We start from the raw sequence: 17,503 nt of genomic DNA on the forward strand, positions 1-17,503 counted from the left end.
TATCCTTGATCCTTGATCTCAACCCTTGATGTCATCACCAATATCTCACACACAAACCTTTGGTCTATTCACTCATTAGCACCTATGCTAACTACTTACTATAACTGGTATAGTAACACCACTATCAACATAGCATAGTATCCTCAATACCATGATCATCATCATAGGTACACCATCAACATGATTATCCCAATCATGAACCACACCATGAGCATCATCAAACCATGAACTCCATCTTGACAAGACTCAATCACACTCTTGTACCATACCTTACCAACTGTAGTTGCTCATACAACCTAATCTGTAGCTTCCCCATACAAATACACTCGAGTCATCATTCTTTTGACTTCGAACCTGTTCCTTTATCACATAAGGCAGAACATCTATCCCCCTCACGAAAGAAGATCCAACACTCGAACACCATTCTCTTTTCTACAACTATTTTCCAAAGAAAACAATACTTTTTTCAACAACCAATGCCAAAGAGAGTCACCCTTTTCTCAACAACTAATGCCAAATGGGATATCCCTCCCTTTTCAACAACCAATGCCAAAAGGAGCACTTATTTGCAGATAGAACTAGGATTTACTAGGTACAACAAATAGACTAATCTCCCATGCTTCATGCTCATTAACCACACACACTCTTGTGCATTCCATCTTCCACCCTAAACATAACCATTAACATCAATATCTGATTATCATTACGTTCCACAGCTTCACAAACTTGGTTCATGTCCATTCTTCATCAAGTTTGCCATTTTTTCACAAAAAATGTATTGGGATAATCGATTATCACCTAAGATAATCGATTATCTCAATGAAATTTACCTAGAAACATCACGTAGGAAGGTATAATCGATTATTCCCGCAACCATACTCAACATTGATGAACAAATAATCTATTATAACTAATGATAATCGATTATTGCCGAATTGAAACACATCCTAGACATGATTCAAGCATTTAAACATACATACATCAACCCTAGATCACATGGAAACATATTTAATACATCATACATGCATTCAAATATCACATACCCATTAAACATAGTCAAACACATATAATACATCACTTGAATCATCCAAATCCAATCATCGACATATTATACCCCAATAAACCCAAATACATTTTATATGATTATCATAACACCCTTACAACATATATTTGCATGGAAAACCTCTAAGCTTCATAACTTTGTTCCTCCTTAGCATTAAAACCCTCTATTGGGATATCCCAACAAACCATACATACATTCATAGGGAAAACCCATCACAAATATTACATAAACCCTATACCCATGCATACACAAATCCTTACCCAACAAAAACCATAAATAATCATAATCATAATCATGTACGCATACATCAAAACAAGGATTATCAATCAAGATAATCAAGAACATATAACATACAACAACAAACAAACAAGGTAAGCTTCCCCACCCCTTGGCCAATCCTAAGGTTTTATCCACAATCCTAAAACACCCATCACCAATCTTCCTTTGCAGTAAGAGTTTCTTGTCGCTCTCTCTCTTATTATCCCGATTAAATATGATGAAAACTATATTTGGGATTAATTTCTTTTGTGTTAAATACACACACAGGGTTCTCTATTTATAATAGAAGAAATATGGGCTAAGTCTAAAATACAAATAAGAAATAATAACAAACTAACTAAAAGATAAAAGATAAAGATAAAAGATAAATATAAAATAAAGATAATATATCTAACACTCCCCTGAAGCTGGTGCATACAAATCGTATGTACCAAGCTTGTTACTAAAGTAATCCATAAAGACTTAGTAAAAATATCTACTTCTGCACTCGAGAGACACCAAATTGCTAATGATTTGCAAGACGACATAGGAGACGGAATACCAACCCAAAAGACTCTCCATGAGCAACAAATTTGGGAGGTTGTTCCATGTAAATCTCTTCTTGCAAATCGCCCTTGAAGAATGCCACCAGTGGATAAAGAGGTAATTGTTAGAGTGCCACCACGACTATAAATAAACTAACAACAAACCATCTTTTCCATGAAAAAAACATATATGGACGGGTCAAATGCAATGGTGAAAAGAGAGCTCAGAAGAGACAATAGCCGAAGAAGCCATGGATGAACAGGAGAGAGAAACTATAAAAATCAAAGATTCTCCAATCAAGGCACCTGAAAAAGGAAAATGAGCAACCTCGATGCTTTGAATAGCTACCAAACATGCCACAATGCACGACGAAAAAGGGAGCAAATCCATAACTTTTAAAGGAACTCCGATGAAGGCGTCGTTAATGGCATGATAGTCACATGGCCAAGATGATAAAAACTGTGTGATAGTCAGTCGAAACTTAATCTCTGATAGTGGCAACGATAGACAACAATGGTAGGCAACGGCGCCGCCGGCAGCGATATATGACGTCGACGCCAGCAGTGGCAGATGTAGTGGTAGATGCACCAAAAACTTTTTCCTCAAAAGAACCTTAGGCTCTAATACCATGTTAAATATGATGAAAACTATATTTGGGATTAATTTCCCTTGTGTTAAATATACACATAGGGTTCTCTATTTATAATAGAAGAAATATGGGCTAAGCCCAAAATACAAATAAGAAATAATAACAAACTAACTAAAAGATAAAAGATAAAGATAAAAGATAAATATAAAATAAAGATAATATATCTAACAATCCCAAAACGCCAATCTCCTTTCTTCCTCTGTTTTCTCTCTTTGATATAGAGTTTCTAGGGTTTCTAAACACAAAACCACTCCTTTCTCTATATTTTATATTTATAAATCAACCCAACTCTATCTCTAATATTTTCTCACTTATAATAATACATTTTATTCTAATTTATTATAATGAGTCTATCAATAATATATATTATTATTATCTAGCCATAATATCTAATTATATATAATAGTATCTCTATATATTATTTTAAATATCTACATTATCTAATAATAATAGTATATCTTTTAAATATCTAAACCCACCAAAATTATATCTTATATTTTCTTTCAACTAATTTTTAAAAATAATAACTAAATCTTGTAAAAGATTTACATAATATCTTTTTATTAAATTTTCAGATTATTAAATTTTCAGATTATTTAATTTGTAATCCTTTTCTTTCTACACCCCATATTTTAATTTCTAAACCTAATTAAGAAAGGGTAAATGACCATTTTTCCCCTATGCAAAATAATAAATATAACTAAGGTTTCCCTTAACTCCTTTTTTTTCCTAAAATTGAACTCACACCTATTTAATCCTAAAGCATCCTTCCTTTAACAAGCCAACACATCACATTAATAATATCACACACACACACACACACACAAATAACTCAAGTACTAACCTACTAATCATGTGTTGCACTTTATTAATAACATTAAAGAAATATCATATTTATGTTCTAACAAAGATAATCACACACAACACCTTAGTAGACATATAAACTCTTAAAAGAAACATACTCAAGTCTTAACAAAACTTTATTCCAAAAACCCTATTTTCTCTGGGTCTTACAGAGTCATCCAAATTTGGATATGAAAGGTGTTCTATAACCCAAAAGTCCACACTGACTTCTTATAGTATCATTCTTCTTCTCCTCTACCATTCACCAAATGATAGCATGACACATCGTTACACTCACATTGGTAGGATGTCTCACACATTTGTTCGCCAAGCTAGGTTAAAAACTTTGATCACATGGTCAACCTAAGCTTATGGACATCCACTTTGGGTTAACAATGGGCCTTGAGCTTTGTTGATCCAAGTGGTCCAAAAATCTTACACTATTTGGCCCAAACTAAATCCTAAACTACTTTCTACAAAAATACAAGGTCTAAAATAAATCCTAGACTATTTGGCTCAAAATATAGGACCTAAAATAAATCCTAAGCTACTTGGCCCAAAATACAAGGCCTAATTTATTCTACTCTACAAAAAGCTCCATGATTGCCAAAGAGAGTTTAGGCTTATCTTCCACAAATGACTCCAACTCTATTGAATATGCTTGGCCATGGTTAGAAGGTATGCCATCACCGACTCACGAGGCGTTACAGATAGCTTGTGAGGCATATGAAGAACATGCCCTCTACAATAGATAAGATCATAATGTATGAGGCCGACGTCCGTTTACATTTGGATAGATGTTTGCATGTATTAGAAATGTGTTTATCATGTTTTATGGTGTTTTGAACTTCGTATTAATATTTGTAATTGATGTTTGACAGAAATATATTTTCCTTTGTAAAATTAAGTTACATAATCCAAATATCATTCACACTGCAGGTCTATATATCTACTATTGACCCTATCATCTCTACAAATGTTTGCATCCTACTAACATAAAAGGATGAGCACACTCGAGCCTCGGGGTAACAATTGTTAGATGATATGGTATCATCAACGGTATAGGACAACCTTCTTGTAGGTGATACTGTAAAGATAATATTAGTAAATGAAAATGCTATATAATGTAAAAAAACTAATCACTTTATCTGCATAAAATGAGAACCATGAACATGTCATATACTAATCAACCGATGTTGTTTAAAATCGGAAGGTGGTGCAGAAGGTAGTGGCAAGATCATAATAATTTGAACCAATGACAAACAAACTGATGACATTATATCGATTAGAAATAACATAACTCATGTCTGGTATAGTCATCTACTTGTCCATGGTAGCCTGTAGTTAATGAAACAAATCGTTATGGAAAAAAATGTATGACATACTAAGTAAAGTGTTTGGTATAAGAGAAAGTACCCTTGATTGTGAATCTACTAGTGAAGACTTCCTCAGTTCCTCTACTTGACTATAACTTACTAATAATCATCCATATGCATCACGTCACTGACCAAATTCTTTAAACAAATCATGTCGGATAAGGGGGCAAAACTTTTCATCCATCCCTAACAAATCAACAATGCATTACTACAATGAATGTATTTATCATATTTTAGCAACATTATTAACTGTTGCAATTTAGATTTAGAACCTCTTTTAGTGATTGGTTGTGAGTATATCATGCATTATATAATTGTTTGATTGTTAACGGGTTTCATAATCCATTTTGTCGTAGGAAATAAAATTGGATTTTGAAATTCGATAAACAATTTCAAAAATTGGATTTTGAAACCCATAGACAAATTAAATTACGAAATCCTGTTATGTGGTCGTAACTCATCCAAGTTGAAAAACTCCATACAATCGAAACTACTTCAGATGAAAACCATACTTGAATTTCAAACAATTTGTAGGTCCAACCCTCTTTTCCTACCCACCTAGATCACCTCTAACAAGCTTCAAGTGGTTAGGGTAGAAACTCTAACTTCAAGCAACCACGAACTTTGTGTGGTGAATAAGGAAAGTCCGTTTGGTAAAGAAAGAAGAAATTACTTAGGGGTGTGCAATGGGGGAGTAAATAATGTTACACATTTACAATGGTAGTAAATAATGTTACGAGGGGCGGTAACAACAGTAAATAATGTTTACCTAATTATTTAATATATAATATATAATATATAATATATAATATGTAGGGTTAAAATGGAGATGACAGTAAAATTTGGGGACGCAAGAAGAAAACTTGCAGTGTAGGAAGAGGCCCCCTATATATTTACATGTTCAAGTCTTATGTCTGTCTAATTCATATGGGTTCTGGTCCAAAACTATTAGTTTGCCACTTAAATAATTAATAACTTTTTAAAATTTAAAAATTTCAAAGATTTTTCTTACGTAAGTATGCTTGCATTTTAGTTTAGTTTTAAACAAAAACAAAATTGAAAATTAAAGTACATTAAAACATTTCTTATTTTTTCACTTTTCAGTTAACAGTTTGATTCACTTCTGGCATGGAATGCTGTTTTCTGCTTCTTAAGTTAATATTGGCGATAATGATGGTGTCATATATGACCCTTGAAACTTTTGCACAATAGAGTATATATTTATACCACACTACACACTTTTGCCACCAAAAACAACTATCTGACAACCTACTCTAAGAATAAAATGATCTTTCAGAAAATGTCATTGTCCTTATTAAAATAGCAACATTAAAGTGTGCGTATACAACAATGAATATATTACAATTTTGTAACAAAATGGATGATATCCTTTGATCAGTTTCCGAACTAGATATTAAATTAAGCAAAAGTAACTGCAAATACAATCACAAGGGAAAAAAGAAGCCAGCAATGGAAGCCATAGAAGTTCTATAAAAGAATTTCATCTTGAACACCCACATTTAGGGTCTTATGTGGCAGAACAATGCTATTAAAAACCACCACCTCATCCTCAACTGTTACAGATTCACCTGCTCAAAGCAATGGAACATGAATTCCACAGTTGGTAATTTAACTTTACCTTTACATAGCCATAAATAAACAACAAATAGAGCCTAAGAAAAAGAGACAAAGTTAAGAGAGGTACCAAGTATAGTTACCCCAAGCTTTGCATTGTAATCTCCACTAGCCTGATTCAGTATATCCAATTTAGCAAACAAATTGTGACCCAAAAAAGGGAAATTCAGTGTAAAGTTAGAAAATGAAAATGTAAGCACAAGATAACATTATATAATGGGAATATCTTCTTCCTTGTTAACTAGATGAGAAGGCATCATTATAAGTGTTTCTGAGCCATTTTGAGAGCTATAGATATGTAGAAAGAATTTTCTAACTTGCCTGGACACGTGCCCATAATCCAATAGAGGATTTCCATCCAACAATTGCATGACTAACAACAGCATTTTCCTGTAAGATGAAATATGAAAATTTTGAGTTCCAAAAACACTTATGCAATTCAAACCAATTAACTGTACACCTGCCTTGATCTCTACATCATCAAGGATGATACAATTTTTTAGCCTTGCACCGGCTCCAATACGAGCATTTGCAGATATTGATACACTTGGACCAATCTGTTCAATAAAATTTACACTAGTTATTTTTCATATCAGTATGTTTCTTCATGTCATCTAGATCTTCTTCTCATGTTCTTTTTTTCATTTGGGTGGGGACTACATGATGTGAATTCAAAAAAAAAGTGTATGTTCATGACTCCAATCCAAAGGGCAAAGTTATACAATTTGTAAATAAATTATAATATGAACACAAACCGATGGGAAAATTAAGTCTATCATGCATCAGAAGGAAAAGTAATATCCTTAAACTGTTAAAAATTTAAAAACCATCATGTCTATCATGGCTGAAACAGAGAAACTGAGAAGATAGTGAAAGCCTCTGATTACTTATCAAGGGAAAACAGTTGAATATTCTTCACCTTAGCAGATGGATGCACTTTTGCTGACGGGTGAATATAAACATCACCAGTGATGCCGGCTTTCTTAGTACCATCTCCATTTGCTAGTAGATGGGGAGATGTGTGGCGAAATTGGGCAAGATACAAGCTAGAACATTTTATGGACATCCTGCAAGAATTAAGTCAACATTTATGGTAATCACCATGGAAGAAATTATGAGAATGTGTAACATAATATGCAGGCTTACCCTGGAGTTTTGATTTGTTCCCAAAAGTCATTGGTTTCATAAATATATAACTGTTTCTTCCCCGCAAGAGGTGAGAGGATATCTTGATCCAATCTGACATAATTTGCTGGAAGAATCCTGAAGAAGAACTATTCAGAATCAGATGTTACAGTGATTGTAAACTGTGCATAGTGTGCATAATATAACTCTGGCTTTGAAATAAGAACTTCAGATGCAGGAAAAGCAGCATGTATCCTAGGTATGCAAACAAGAATTATAAAAGCCTCATAGTGAACTGATTACTATTAATCAGCGATTCAACAACTATTTGTCAGCTTCAATAAATGTTAGTACTTAATTGTATGTAAAGGTTAAGAGTATCATACATTGTATAAAATAAGCAAATTGGAAAAGAATGACATCTGATTGCTAATGTAACTACTTAAATAAGCAAACTGCATGGATCCTGTTTGAGCTCATTGCATGAAATTTTCTAGCTGATGCTAAATCTTTGGACTTTTCATACGTACAAACCTTGGGTCTGGCTGCATTGCTTCAAAGCTGGAAACACGTCTTAGGTTAGCTGCAAGTAAAGCCAGTTAATACACACGAGGACAAACTGCAGTATTTCCAATTCTGTATGGCCAGAACAAATAAAATGAAATGAAGAATTTTACATTTTGAAATTAAAGGTGAAGTTTTTCCTTTTTATGTAAAATAATCCATATGGTTCATCTTAAAATATTTAGCTGACCTCTGTCTTTGCGCTGAGTAGAAACCCCCTCTATGGCTGTAAAGATATCTGGTGTAAATATGTACACACCACAGTTTATACGATCACTTACCTGCATTCAAGTAAGGTGGTAGTGTAAGAAAGTAAAAAAAAGTGTGGAGGAGAGGAAAATTTTCAAATTTTATTTCAGCAGTCCAAGGCATAAGAACATGATCAACATACAAAGGTTTCAGGTTTCTCTGTATAATGCAATAGTTCATTAGTTGTTGGATCAGCAACTAATTCCCCAAATTCGCTAGCTGATTCTGCAGAAACCTTCAAAAGGAGGAAGAAATAAAAAATATAAGAGGCTAATCAACAAAAACAATGATAAAAGTACAGTGTATGATACTCTTTTGTGTGTTTATTCTCCAACCTTCACAACTAGTATTGTTCCCATCCCACCATATCTTTTGTGAGCATCTGTAGACATAGGTGAACGAAAAAGAAACAATTAATTGTTGCCACAGCCATATTATAACAGTTAAAATATATCAAGTAAGCTAAAAGTCATTCTTCTGCAAAGAAACTAAAGCATCAAACAGTTGCAAGTAGAAGAAAATAGTGTACATCAACACAGAAATTACCAAGCATTTCTGGCAGTGGAAAACTGCAGCATACATCACAGTTCAGCAAGAAGATATGTGACTGCCATACAACATGGTCAAGACTATTAAAACGTGTAACACAAGCACTAGTCATAAGACATTAAAATAAGTGAAATAGACACTTTCTGAACACACACACATGTAAGATAAAATCAAGAATGGACAAAGTCATAGATAAAGATAAAAACCGGATCATCTTCCATGATCAGATCTCTAAAGTGATAAAGGCCACCAGCCGAACCATGTGGTCTGTCTTCCTTCAAGTATCTAATATTACAGAAAAGAAAATGACATAAGAGACCAATCTTGTCTTTAAAAAAAATTAAAGGTTACAAGAGATGCATAGAAAGAAAAAGACAACAAACCTAACAGGGATTTTAAGCTCATTTGAGATAGAAGATACATATAAGGCAAATTCACGTTCCTCGTAGAAACCAATCAGATAAATCTGAGCCAAATTAGGAATCTGGGACACAAATAACAGTTAGGTACTTGGCAGATTATACATAACTAAAAGATAAACATCATTTATGATTATTATTAGTTTAAAATATTTACAATTGTGTATAGTATGTACCCTTTTACAAGCAGAAATAGGATGATGAACCATTGGTTGTCCTGCTAATGGAAACAGTGGCTTGGGTACGTTGAATGACAGTGGCCGAAATCTAGTACCTGTACATGCAAACATAACGAAAACTATGGAATCATAATCAAGGACAAATAAATGAATCGTTCTCCAAAACCACATTATAATACCAGTTATAATGATTTTAAGTAAATCTCAAGAAGTTCAGTTTCACATCAAGGAATTGATTCAAGGTCCAGAAAGTTTTGGGTTGGATTAAAACTTTTAACTGAACTACCAACTTGGTTTTATAGCGAAAAGAGCCAACACAAATCACTTAACTTCAAAATCAATTTGTAATAGCTTGGCCAAGCAAACATTTAATACAACTTGAAAAACCAATGTGTGTGGTCTGAACTTAAGAAACTAAGACGAGAAATTGAAATCAGTGAATAGTGAAATGGTGAAGTGGCATTGAATGAATAAAAATTGTGTGAATGAATGAATGGAATAGAAGGGAATACCTTTAGTGGGTCCTCCAACCATGATCACAGCGACGACCCTCTCATCTGCAGTTACCATATTGGCTAAAAGAGAGAAACTTTGATGCCCTGAAACAGCTAAGATGCAAGAGAAGAAACAATAAGGTTGAGTTTCAGAGTTCAGAATGGGGTGACTGATGTCACAGACAGAAGAGAGAGAGAGAGAGAGAAACTAACGAACAAAATATGTGAAATTGCAATGTAGTTTCGGGGCTTAGATTAGATGAGGTTGTCTTGGATTTGTTTATCAGATCACAAGTTTCGTTGTCGGTACATATAAACACACAACTCAGTAAATTTTACACTGTTCCATTTTTTCGTGCTCTGTTTTTATTTTCTATTTTGACTATGTTACTGGTACGACGAGATTAGTTTAAAGAGAAACCATCCATTTATATTTAATACGTTATTGAAAATGTTAATCATGACATTGATTGAGAAGCTAATAATTAAAAGCATTTATATTTTACTTAATTAATATATTAAATAATCATTAATTAATAGTGATGAAAACTTTGTGTCATATATTAGTACAAAACTTCCCATATCAATGAGATCATTTAATGACATATTTTATCATTTCATAAATTTTCATGTGTGAAACAACTGATGTCACAGAAAATAAAATAAAAAAATATAGTTTATTTCAATTTTCATAACTGATATTATTTAAGTTTAATTTCCTTGAATTTGAAAAAAGTTGACTTCTCGTCAAAATTGTGACCTAAGAATTTATTTATCTATTTATTTTTATAAGAATCCTACCGTAGTGTTAAGGTACAATAAATTTTACATCTAAATTAGTTTTAATTTAAAATTAAAAATCAATAATAAATAATAATTTTTTTTATATAATGTTAGAAATTGGACTCTAATTTATAAATCAACTATATTTTTTAATTTATCATATAAAAATTATTTTAAATACTAATAATTTTTAATTTAAAAAACAATAGTAACTAATTATTTTGGTTATTGAATAACTTTTTTAGTTGGATCGATTTATGTCGTTTTCATTAAATTAATTAAATATAAGCCGATAGAAGTTGAGTTTAACCTAACAAATGGGTGAAATTTTGCTATGAAATGACAGAAACGATGAAGACAAAAAAAGGAAGGAGCAACACAATGTATAGAAAGTGGAAATTGAATAAGTAATTAACTTATTACCCTAATAACATGTTCATGCATTCATGAATCATAATTTGAGACACAGAAAAGAAAAGAAAGAAAAGACAACGTTGTATATGATGGTTGAAGTGAAAAAAGTAACACAGAAGAAGGAAACCAGATTGTTAATGAAGTTGCTTTCATGAGATGGAAAAAAGGGAAGTTTAGATTCTAAATCCTGAGAAAGACAAATTGGTACACCAATCATGTGACATTAATACCTAACCACACAATCAATTACTTTTACATCAAGATAATGGAAAAGTAGAGATTAAAAATGCTTCGAAATATTTTTCTCTTCTTCATCAAGCAACCTAATTGCTATGTTCTTAGCATAATACAACGTAGCATTTATTTTTGTGGGTCCAAAAAGTCTAACATTGTAGTAATAAAGTAATAAATAAAGTGCAAGTTGCATCTTCACTTATAGATGCACCCTCAAAAGGAACACATTATATTGTAAACTATTTTATAGGAATTTTATCATTCTAGAAGCTATACAAAATTTTGTGGTAAATTAATTAATCGTTGACTTAGACTACTGGATGCAAGTTCACCATTTCCAACAAATATTTACAAACTTAATAACATGTTAATCTACTTTTAAAATGTAAATGAGGACGAAACTTTAGAATAAAAGAATTTGAAGAACAAAATACATTATAAATGAGGCGAAATATTATTGATGAAGATAATTGATGTTATTTTGGATTTTGTTGTGTAATTTGAGGTTTAATATAGTTTTTGTTTGGATTTAAATTTTTTTAATTTGAATATTGGCTTACACAATTTTTTATACTTGAAATGTGTTTAGTACCTAGTTCATAAATTGTAAGTCTACTTGATTTTAAAGAAGTAAGGTTAAGCACAAATTAGAAACACAAGGTAGTTCTTAATACATTCAAACATGATTTATTATATATATATATATATATATATATATATATATATATATATATATATATATATATATATATATATAAATATATAATCAAAATATACAAGAATTTAACGTAGTTATATTAGATTTCAAGGAAAAAGATTTAGCAATTCAAGAATGAAAGAGAAAGAAGAAACAATAAAAGATGATTAAAGAACAAGTGATGAGTGCATATTTATGCTTTAAAATTCAAAATTTTGATAAAACATTTATGTTTAAAAAGGTTGATTTGAAGAGAATTTGTGACAAATGGATTTATTGGGTTTGAGAATAAAAGGAATTTAAAAAGTGATTTTTAGTTACATAAATTATTCTTGAGTATTTTTATATTTATTTGTGCAGCTGAAATTGAAGCTTTATTGGTCAGTAAATGCAAAAATGAGACCCAAAATTAAAATTAGTTTATTCAAGAAAATGGGCTGAATGGACCCCTGTTTTTACAAAGATTCACCACTTTTTTCTAAACCAGGCCCAACACTAAGCCCAATAATAACCTTATTTTGAATACACCTTCTAAATTTTCCTATACACACCCCTCCTAAAATAGACTCTACCAGATCATGCCATGTGACAATCCTAAACTCTATGTATCACTCAAACACATGTTGCCACCTCACTTAGATTTGTCACATCCCCTGCCACATCATCTTTGCCTCCTACCTCCAGAAACTCTAATTTCTCTCTAGACAGAAACCCTAGCTATCAACCACTCTGCCGCCACCAAACCCTAGCAACGCTGCCGTGACTACTACCCAAAGCCACCACCATCCTCGCCGGACTACCACAAGGTCGCCACAGAAACATCAGTCTTGCACTGCCACCATCCATCCACAACAGAACCACCACCCTAACCAAACCTTCATCTCCACCATCTCGCCACTTTGTCTTCTCATCGCAGCAACTGCCATGACCATCGGAACAACCTCTACTGCCTCGCGATTTCACGTTCCATCACATATTTTCACTATCTTCCTCATGCAACAACCACCCTCTAGGAATATATTGAATTTATTTCATTTTAATGGATTTGGAGTTAGTTATTAGAAAAAGGGGTGTATATAGTATATATTTTCATATTTCTTATTTTAGTTAACTTAGGTAGGTATATAGTATTTTATAGGTTTGGTTTTCCTTATAGAAAAAGGGTGCTGACTTTAGTACATGATTGACTATTTTGGGTGGTCTGGTTAACTTGTCATTATTTTGATAATTGCTTTATTATGGTTTTGTGAATGTTTAGTATATACTAGTTTGTCGTTTGATTGTGTGAGTATGATACTATTTATTTCTTGCAGAATTGGGTTTATGTTGTAGTGCTTGGTGAAGCTCTTGGAATAGTGGTGGGAGTAGCACTGGTACTTGCCCGATGAAGCTCTTTGAGGGTAAAGTGGTGGGGGTGTATACTTGTACAATGAAGCACCAAGAGGGTGGTGAACAGTGTATACTTGTCCGATGAAGCTCTAAGAGAGTTATGGGAAGTAGTGTACTTACCTACGAAGCCTTCTAGAGAGTGGTGGAAAATGTCGTGGTGTAATAGTTTGGTAAAGTGTACCGGCCTGGTGAAGCTCTTTAAAAGAGTGATGGGAGGTGACACTTGACCTTATGTTGTATATGATTGACGATGAGTCAATATATAGTGAATGTTTTCAAGCAAATTAGGGAAGGAGTTGGTGAATGACCAAGTGAGTTTGGGTGTGAGTTGGTTACTTTGACGAAATAATTGTATGATTATATGCTGGTGAATTTGAATTATGATAGTGCAGGTATTAATGATTTGTTGTGATGTCATGTGAAGATGTGTGTAGGTGTATGATGATATATACTATTCGAAAATTTTATTCTAAATTGTTGTTTAATAATTATGTATATTTATATGACTTGATTATGTTAGTTCATCATTACATGTTATGGTTGTTCATGAGAACTTTTTTTTTTCCAAAAGTTATATTTGAACCTCTCAAATACAAATTGCTATTAATAAATTCCAAAATCATTTTAAAAATAACTTATTAAACCTGCATTAGATCTCTCATATTAAGTCTAAAAAAATATGTGCTTAGCATGCCATATGCTATCAATATTCTCAATCAAGAAGGATAAGTTTGAAGTAAAAAATTGCTTTCAAAATTGATCCTTCAAAAAGGCTTTTCTACTTCAATTCTTCCCTTCTTTTTCTTTAAAAATAATATAGATGTCTGGTTCACTAGTGGAAAAAACGCTTTTTATGACGGGTAAAAAGGACCTGTTATGACGAATAATTTGACATCATAGTTCTTGGCATCATAATAGGTCATGTGCATTTTATGACGGACAGAAAAGTCCATCATAATAGGTCCAGTGTATTATGACGAACTTTTTGTCACCTATTATGACAAATTTTCACTTATCAGTCATAATATAGCGAATTTACCCATCATAATATGTAGCGTTTTATGACGATGATTCTTTCACCTATCATAATATTATGATAAGTAATTGTTCACCTATCATAATATACTTTTTAGAAATAATTTTTTATTACATACATTGTTCACCTATCATAAAAACTTGTTTTATATAAAAAAATATTCATTATTACATTTGGCATATCCATTCGATTTACAATTAATTTTCTGTATTAATCTCATCAATCAATTTATAATCAATATAACATCAAATGAACATATTCAATTAAACTAACATAATGAAATTCATTTCAAACATAAAATTGTGTAATAATATTTAATACATAATTTGTAAATAAAACCATTTACTAAATCCAAATATAACATCAATCTACACTACATTGTAGTCAAGTTTCTACAATTTACTAACACTTAAAATAAAAGAAGCCCACTTAGTTATAATGTCTTCAATGTCTTGAACTTCCATTGGAGACTGATATCAGAAAGATTTCTGCTATTGTGAATCATGATAAAAGCAAGACTACAACTCTCCCTGAACTAAGAATCGGAACATCTAAAACAAGTGACATTGTCCAAACTGGATTGTCAGTTAAAGAGAGGACACAGAAGCTGAACATTAACAACTCTTTGAATTTAGGAGACACCTTGCTGAAGAAAAATGAGTTTTAAATCTCACCTATTGACGGTGAAGATGACAATCCTATTATTGAGAAGACTGTTGTAATGCTTGAACGTGAAAAACCCTGTGCTCCCAATAGTAAGGATGGCAAGGCAAAGGAAAAAACAAAGAAACTGAAGGGACAATATGAGAATGATAAAGTAATGGAGAAATGGAAACTTGTTATAATTTCCCTACTTACAAAAAATAAAGTAAAACAAGTTTCTCTATAAATTCAAATTAGTTTAAACTAATAGGTGAGAACTTTCAAAATATGTTATAATACAAATTCATTTTAACCTGTCAAGATATTTATATTTCTCAAACTATTCTGCTAAGAAGCTCTAATTTTGACCGTGAGAGTGCAACAAGTAGGAGAGAATTCAATTGACAAAACAACACCAACAACGCCTAAATCATTGGATCCAATCAACGTTCTTTCCCTAAAAAACATACCTAAATTACAAGTAATGATTTTATAAAACAACAAATGGAAAGCGAAACTCATGTGGCGGAATAAACTTCTTGCTGAGAGGCAGAATCCGGAAACGGCCCATAGTTCAAATTTACACGACCAACGCTCCAGATTGAGCGCCGTTACAGTTTTCCAAACGTAACGGCCCACAAAAATGCGACACGTGTCTTTTCCCGCCCAAATACCTTAGAGTAAGTCCAACCTCCGCGCAGATCAGTATCCCTACCTCACCCTAGCAACCGGACCGCCCCTAAACCCCACGACAATTACATTACCTAGGGCTTGAGGGGCCTATGTACGATAGGGACCGGATGGTGCCGCACAGTCTGCCTACGTATCAACAGGACCTAGTCGACCGACATCACGTGATCGGGAGCTGGGAGCTAGGGCTCACAGAGGGTTGCCACCTCCATGACAGCGACGACGGATGGTCACTGCAGCCCACGACCGAAATCAGAGCATAACCTTAGTCCGAAGCAGCGTCCCACGAGAGTCATGGCACCGACGGTTGTTGACAGCGACCGTTCGTGTCTACATGACTGTGGGGGTCAGTACGACGTTGCAAACCAAGATGCTGGGTAAGAGATAACGGATCCCGGCCGCCCGGTAGATTCGTGTTGGATGGTAGGAAACAAGGTAATTAGATTATGACAAAACACAATTAGAAGAAGTGGGCCATGGATTGGGCCGTAATTAGGGAGTAGGTAATCAAGGGCCCATAAGGAACACTATAAATACAAGTCAAAGTGAAAAGGTAGTTGGTTACATTGAATGCTCATTTATTCTTGTCTAGTCAAATTCCCTTTTCTACTTCCATCCCTTTTATCATAATTGACTTGAGCGTCGGAGTGCCTTTAGTAGGTACCCGTCCGGTTTGAGCAGGAACGCACGAGTTCAAGGTGAGAGCTGAAGAGCGTGCACGTGGAGTATCTGGTAATCTGGGAAGAAGTGTAGAAGACAAGTTCATCCGGAACAATTATCATAGCTCAAAAGGTGATAATTTTATGAAGCGTTAGAAATGAAAGAAAATTTATATAGTGATTAAATGGGATTTAATTTAAAAAGGCCTTCGTAAGTTTTCAAAGAATGTTTCGATGAACCCTTCCTAGTATTATATAGAGAGAGAGAAATTTCATATGTATCGATTTATATTTTCATAACATATACATATCACAACTTCAAGGGCCATTCGACAAATAAAGTAGAGAAAGAAAGTTGAAAACCAATTCATCTCAATCGAAGTGGACTTTTTTTTTTTTTTGCGTATGACATTTTTTCTCTTAGAAGCATTGCTTGTGAAAATACGGCTAAGGTGTTTAACATGTTATATGCGATGTTATAGAATAAAAGGTTAGGATGCCCTAAATTTATTTCAAATGAATAATATATATATATATATATATATATATATATATATATATATATATATATATATATATATATATATATATATATATATATATATATATANTATATATATATATATATATATATATATATATATATATATATATATATATATATATATATATATATATATATATATATATATATATATATATGGGTATCTGCGGATAAAATGTACAACGGGTAATTACTATCTGCAAATATTTATTATCCACGGATAAAGAGTAGTGCGTATTTTAATAATCATTTCTAAAGGAGTTGAGTGCGGGTATTATCCTATCCGACCCACAGATACTTGTTACCTGAAAAAATAATAATAATAATTTAATTTATATTTTATAAAATTAAATTTTCTCTTTATTATTCTTAAAAAAAGGTTAAATAGATTCAATGGTTCCTATTTTTGTTGGTTTTCTTCAATTAGGTCCCTATTTTTCAAAAATTATCAATTTGGTCCCTGAAT

General features: G+C 32.6%; 1 protein-coding gene across 4 annotated transcripts; it reads right to left on the bottom strand.

Annotated features, from left to right (window-relative positions):
* Positions 1–6,026: 6,026 nt before the first annotated feature.
* On the bottom strand, positions 6,027–10,266 carry LOC106758575 (mannose-1-phosphate guanyltransferase alpha-B). Of its 4 annotated transcripts, none has more exons than XM_014641497.2 (16): positions 10,163–10,266; positions 9,968–10,063; positions 9,453–9,550; positions 9,241–9,341; positions 9,064–9,142; positions 8,855–8,915; positions 8,644–8,690; positions 8,451–8,543; positions 8,250–8,340; positions 8,030–8,078; positions 7,517–7,633; positions 7,290–7,437; positions 6,835–6,927; positions 6,692–6,760; positions 6,441–6,483; positions 6,027–6,324 (listed from the first exon to the last, which is right to left on the bottom strand). In XM_014641497.2, exons 2-16 carry the CDS (start codon positions 10,023–10,025, stop codon positions 6,224–6,226), a joined length of 1,248 nt encoding a protein of 415 aa, XP_014496983.1. In that variant the 5' UTR covers positions 10,026–10,063; positions 10,163–10,266; the 3' UTR covers positions 6,027–6,223. The 4 variants fall into 4 exon arrangements, with proteins under 4 accessions (XP_014496983.1, XP_014496982.1, XP_014496984.1 ...); XM_014641496.2 differs by having other exon boundaries at positions 10,167–10,219; XM_014641498.2 differs by having other exon boundaries at positions 9,968–10,054; positions 10,163–10,214.
* Between the last annotated feature and the right edge of the window lie 7,237 nt (positions 10,267–17,503).

The sequence above is a fragment of the Vigna radiata genome, chromosome 4 (assembly GCF_000741045.1).
Source record: "Vigna radiata var. radiata cultivar VC1973A chromosome 4, Vradiata_ver6, whole genome shotgun sequence".
Taxonomy (NCBI): domain Eukaryota; kingdom Viridiplantae; phylum Streptophyta; class Magnoliopsida; order Fabales; family Fabaceae; genus Vigna; species Vigna radiata.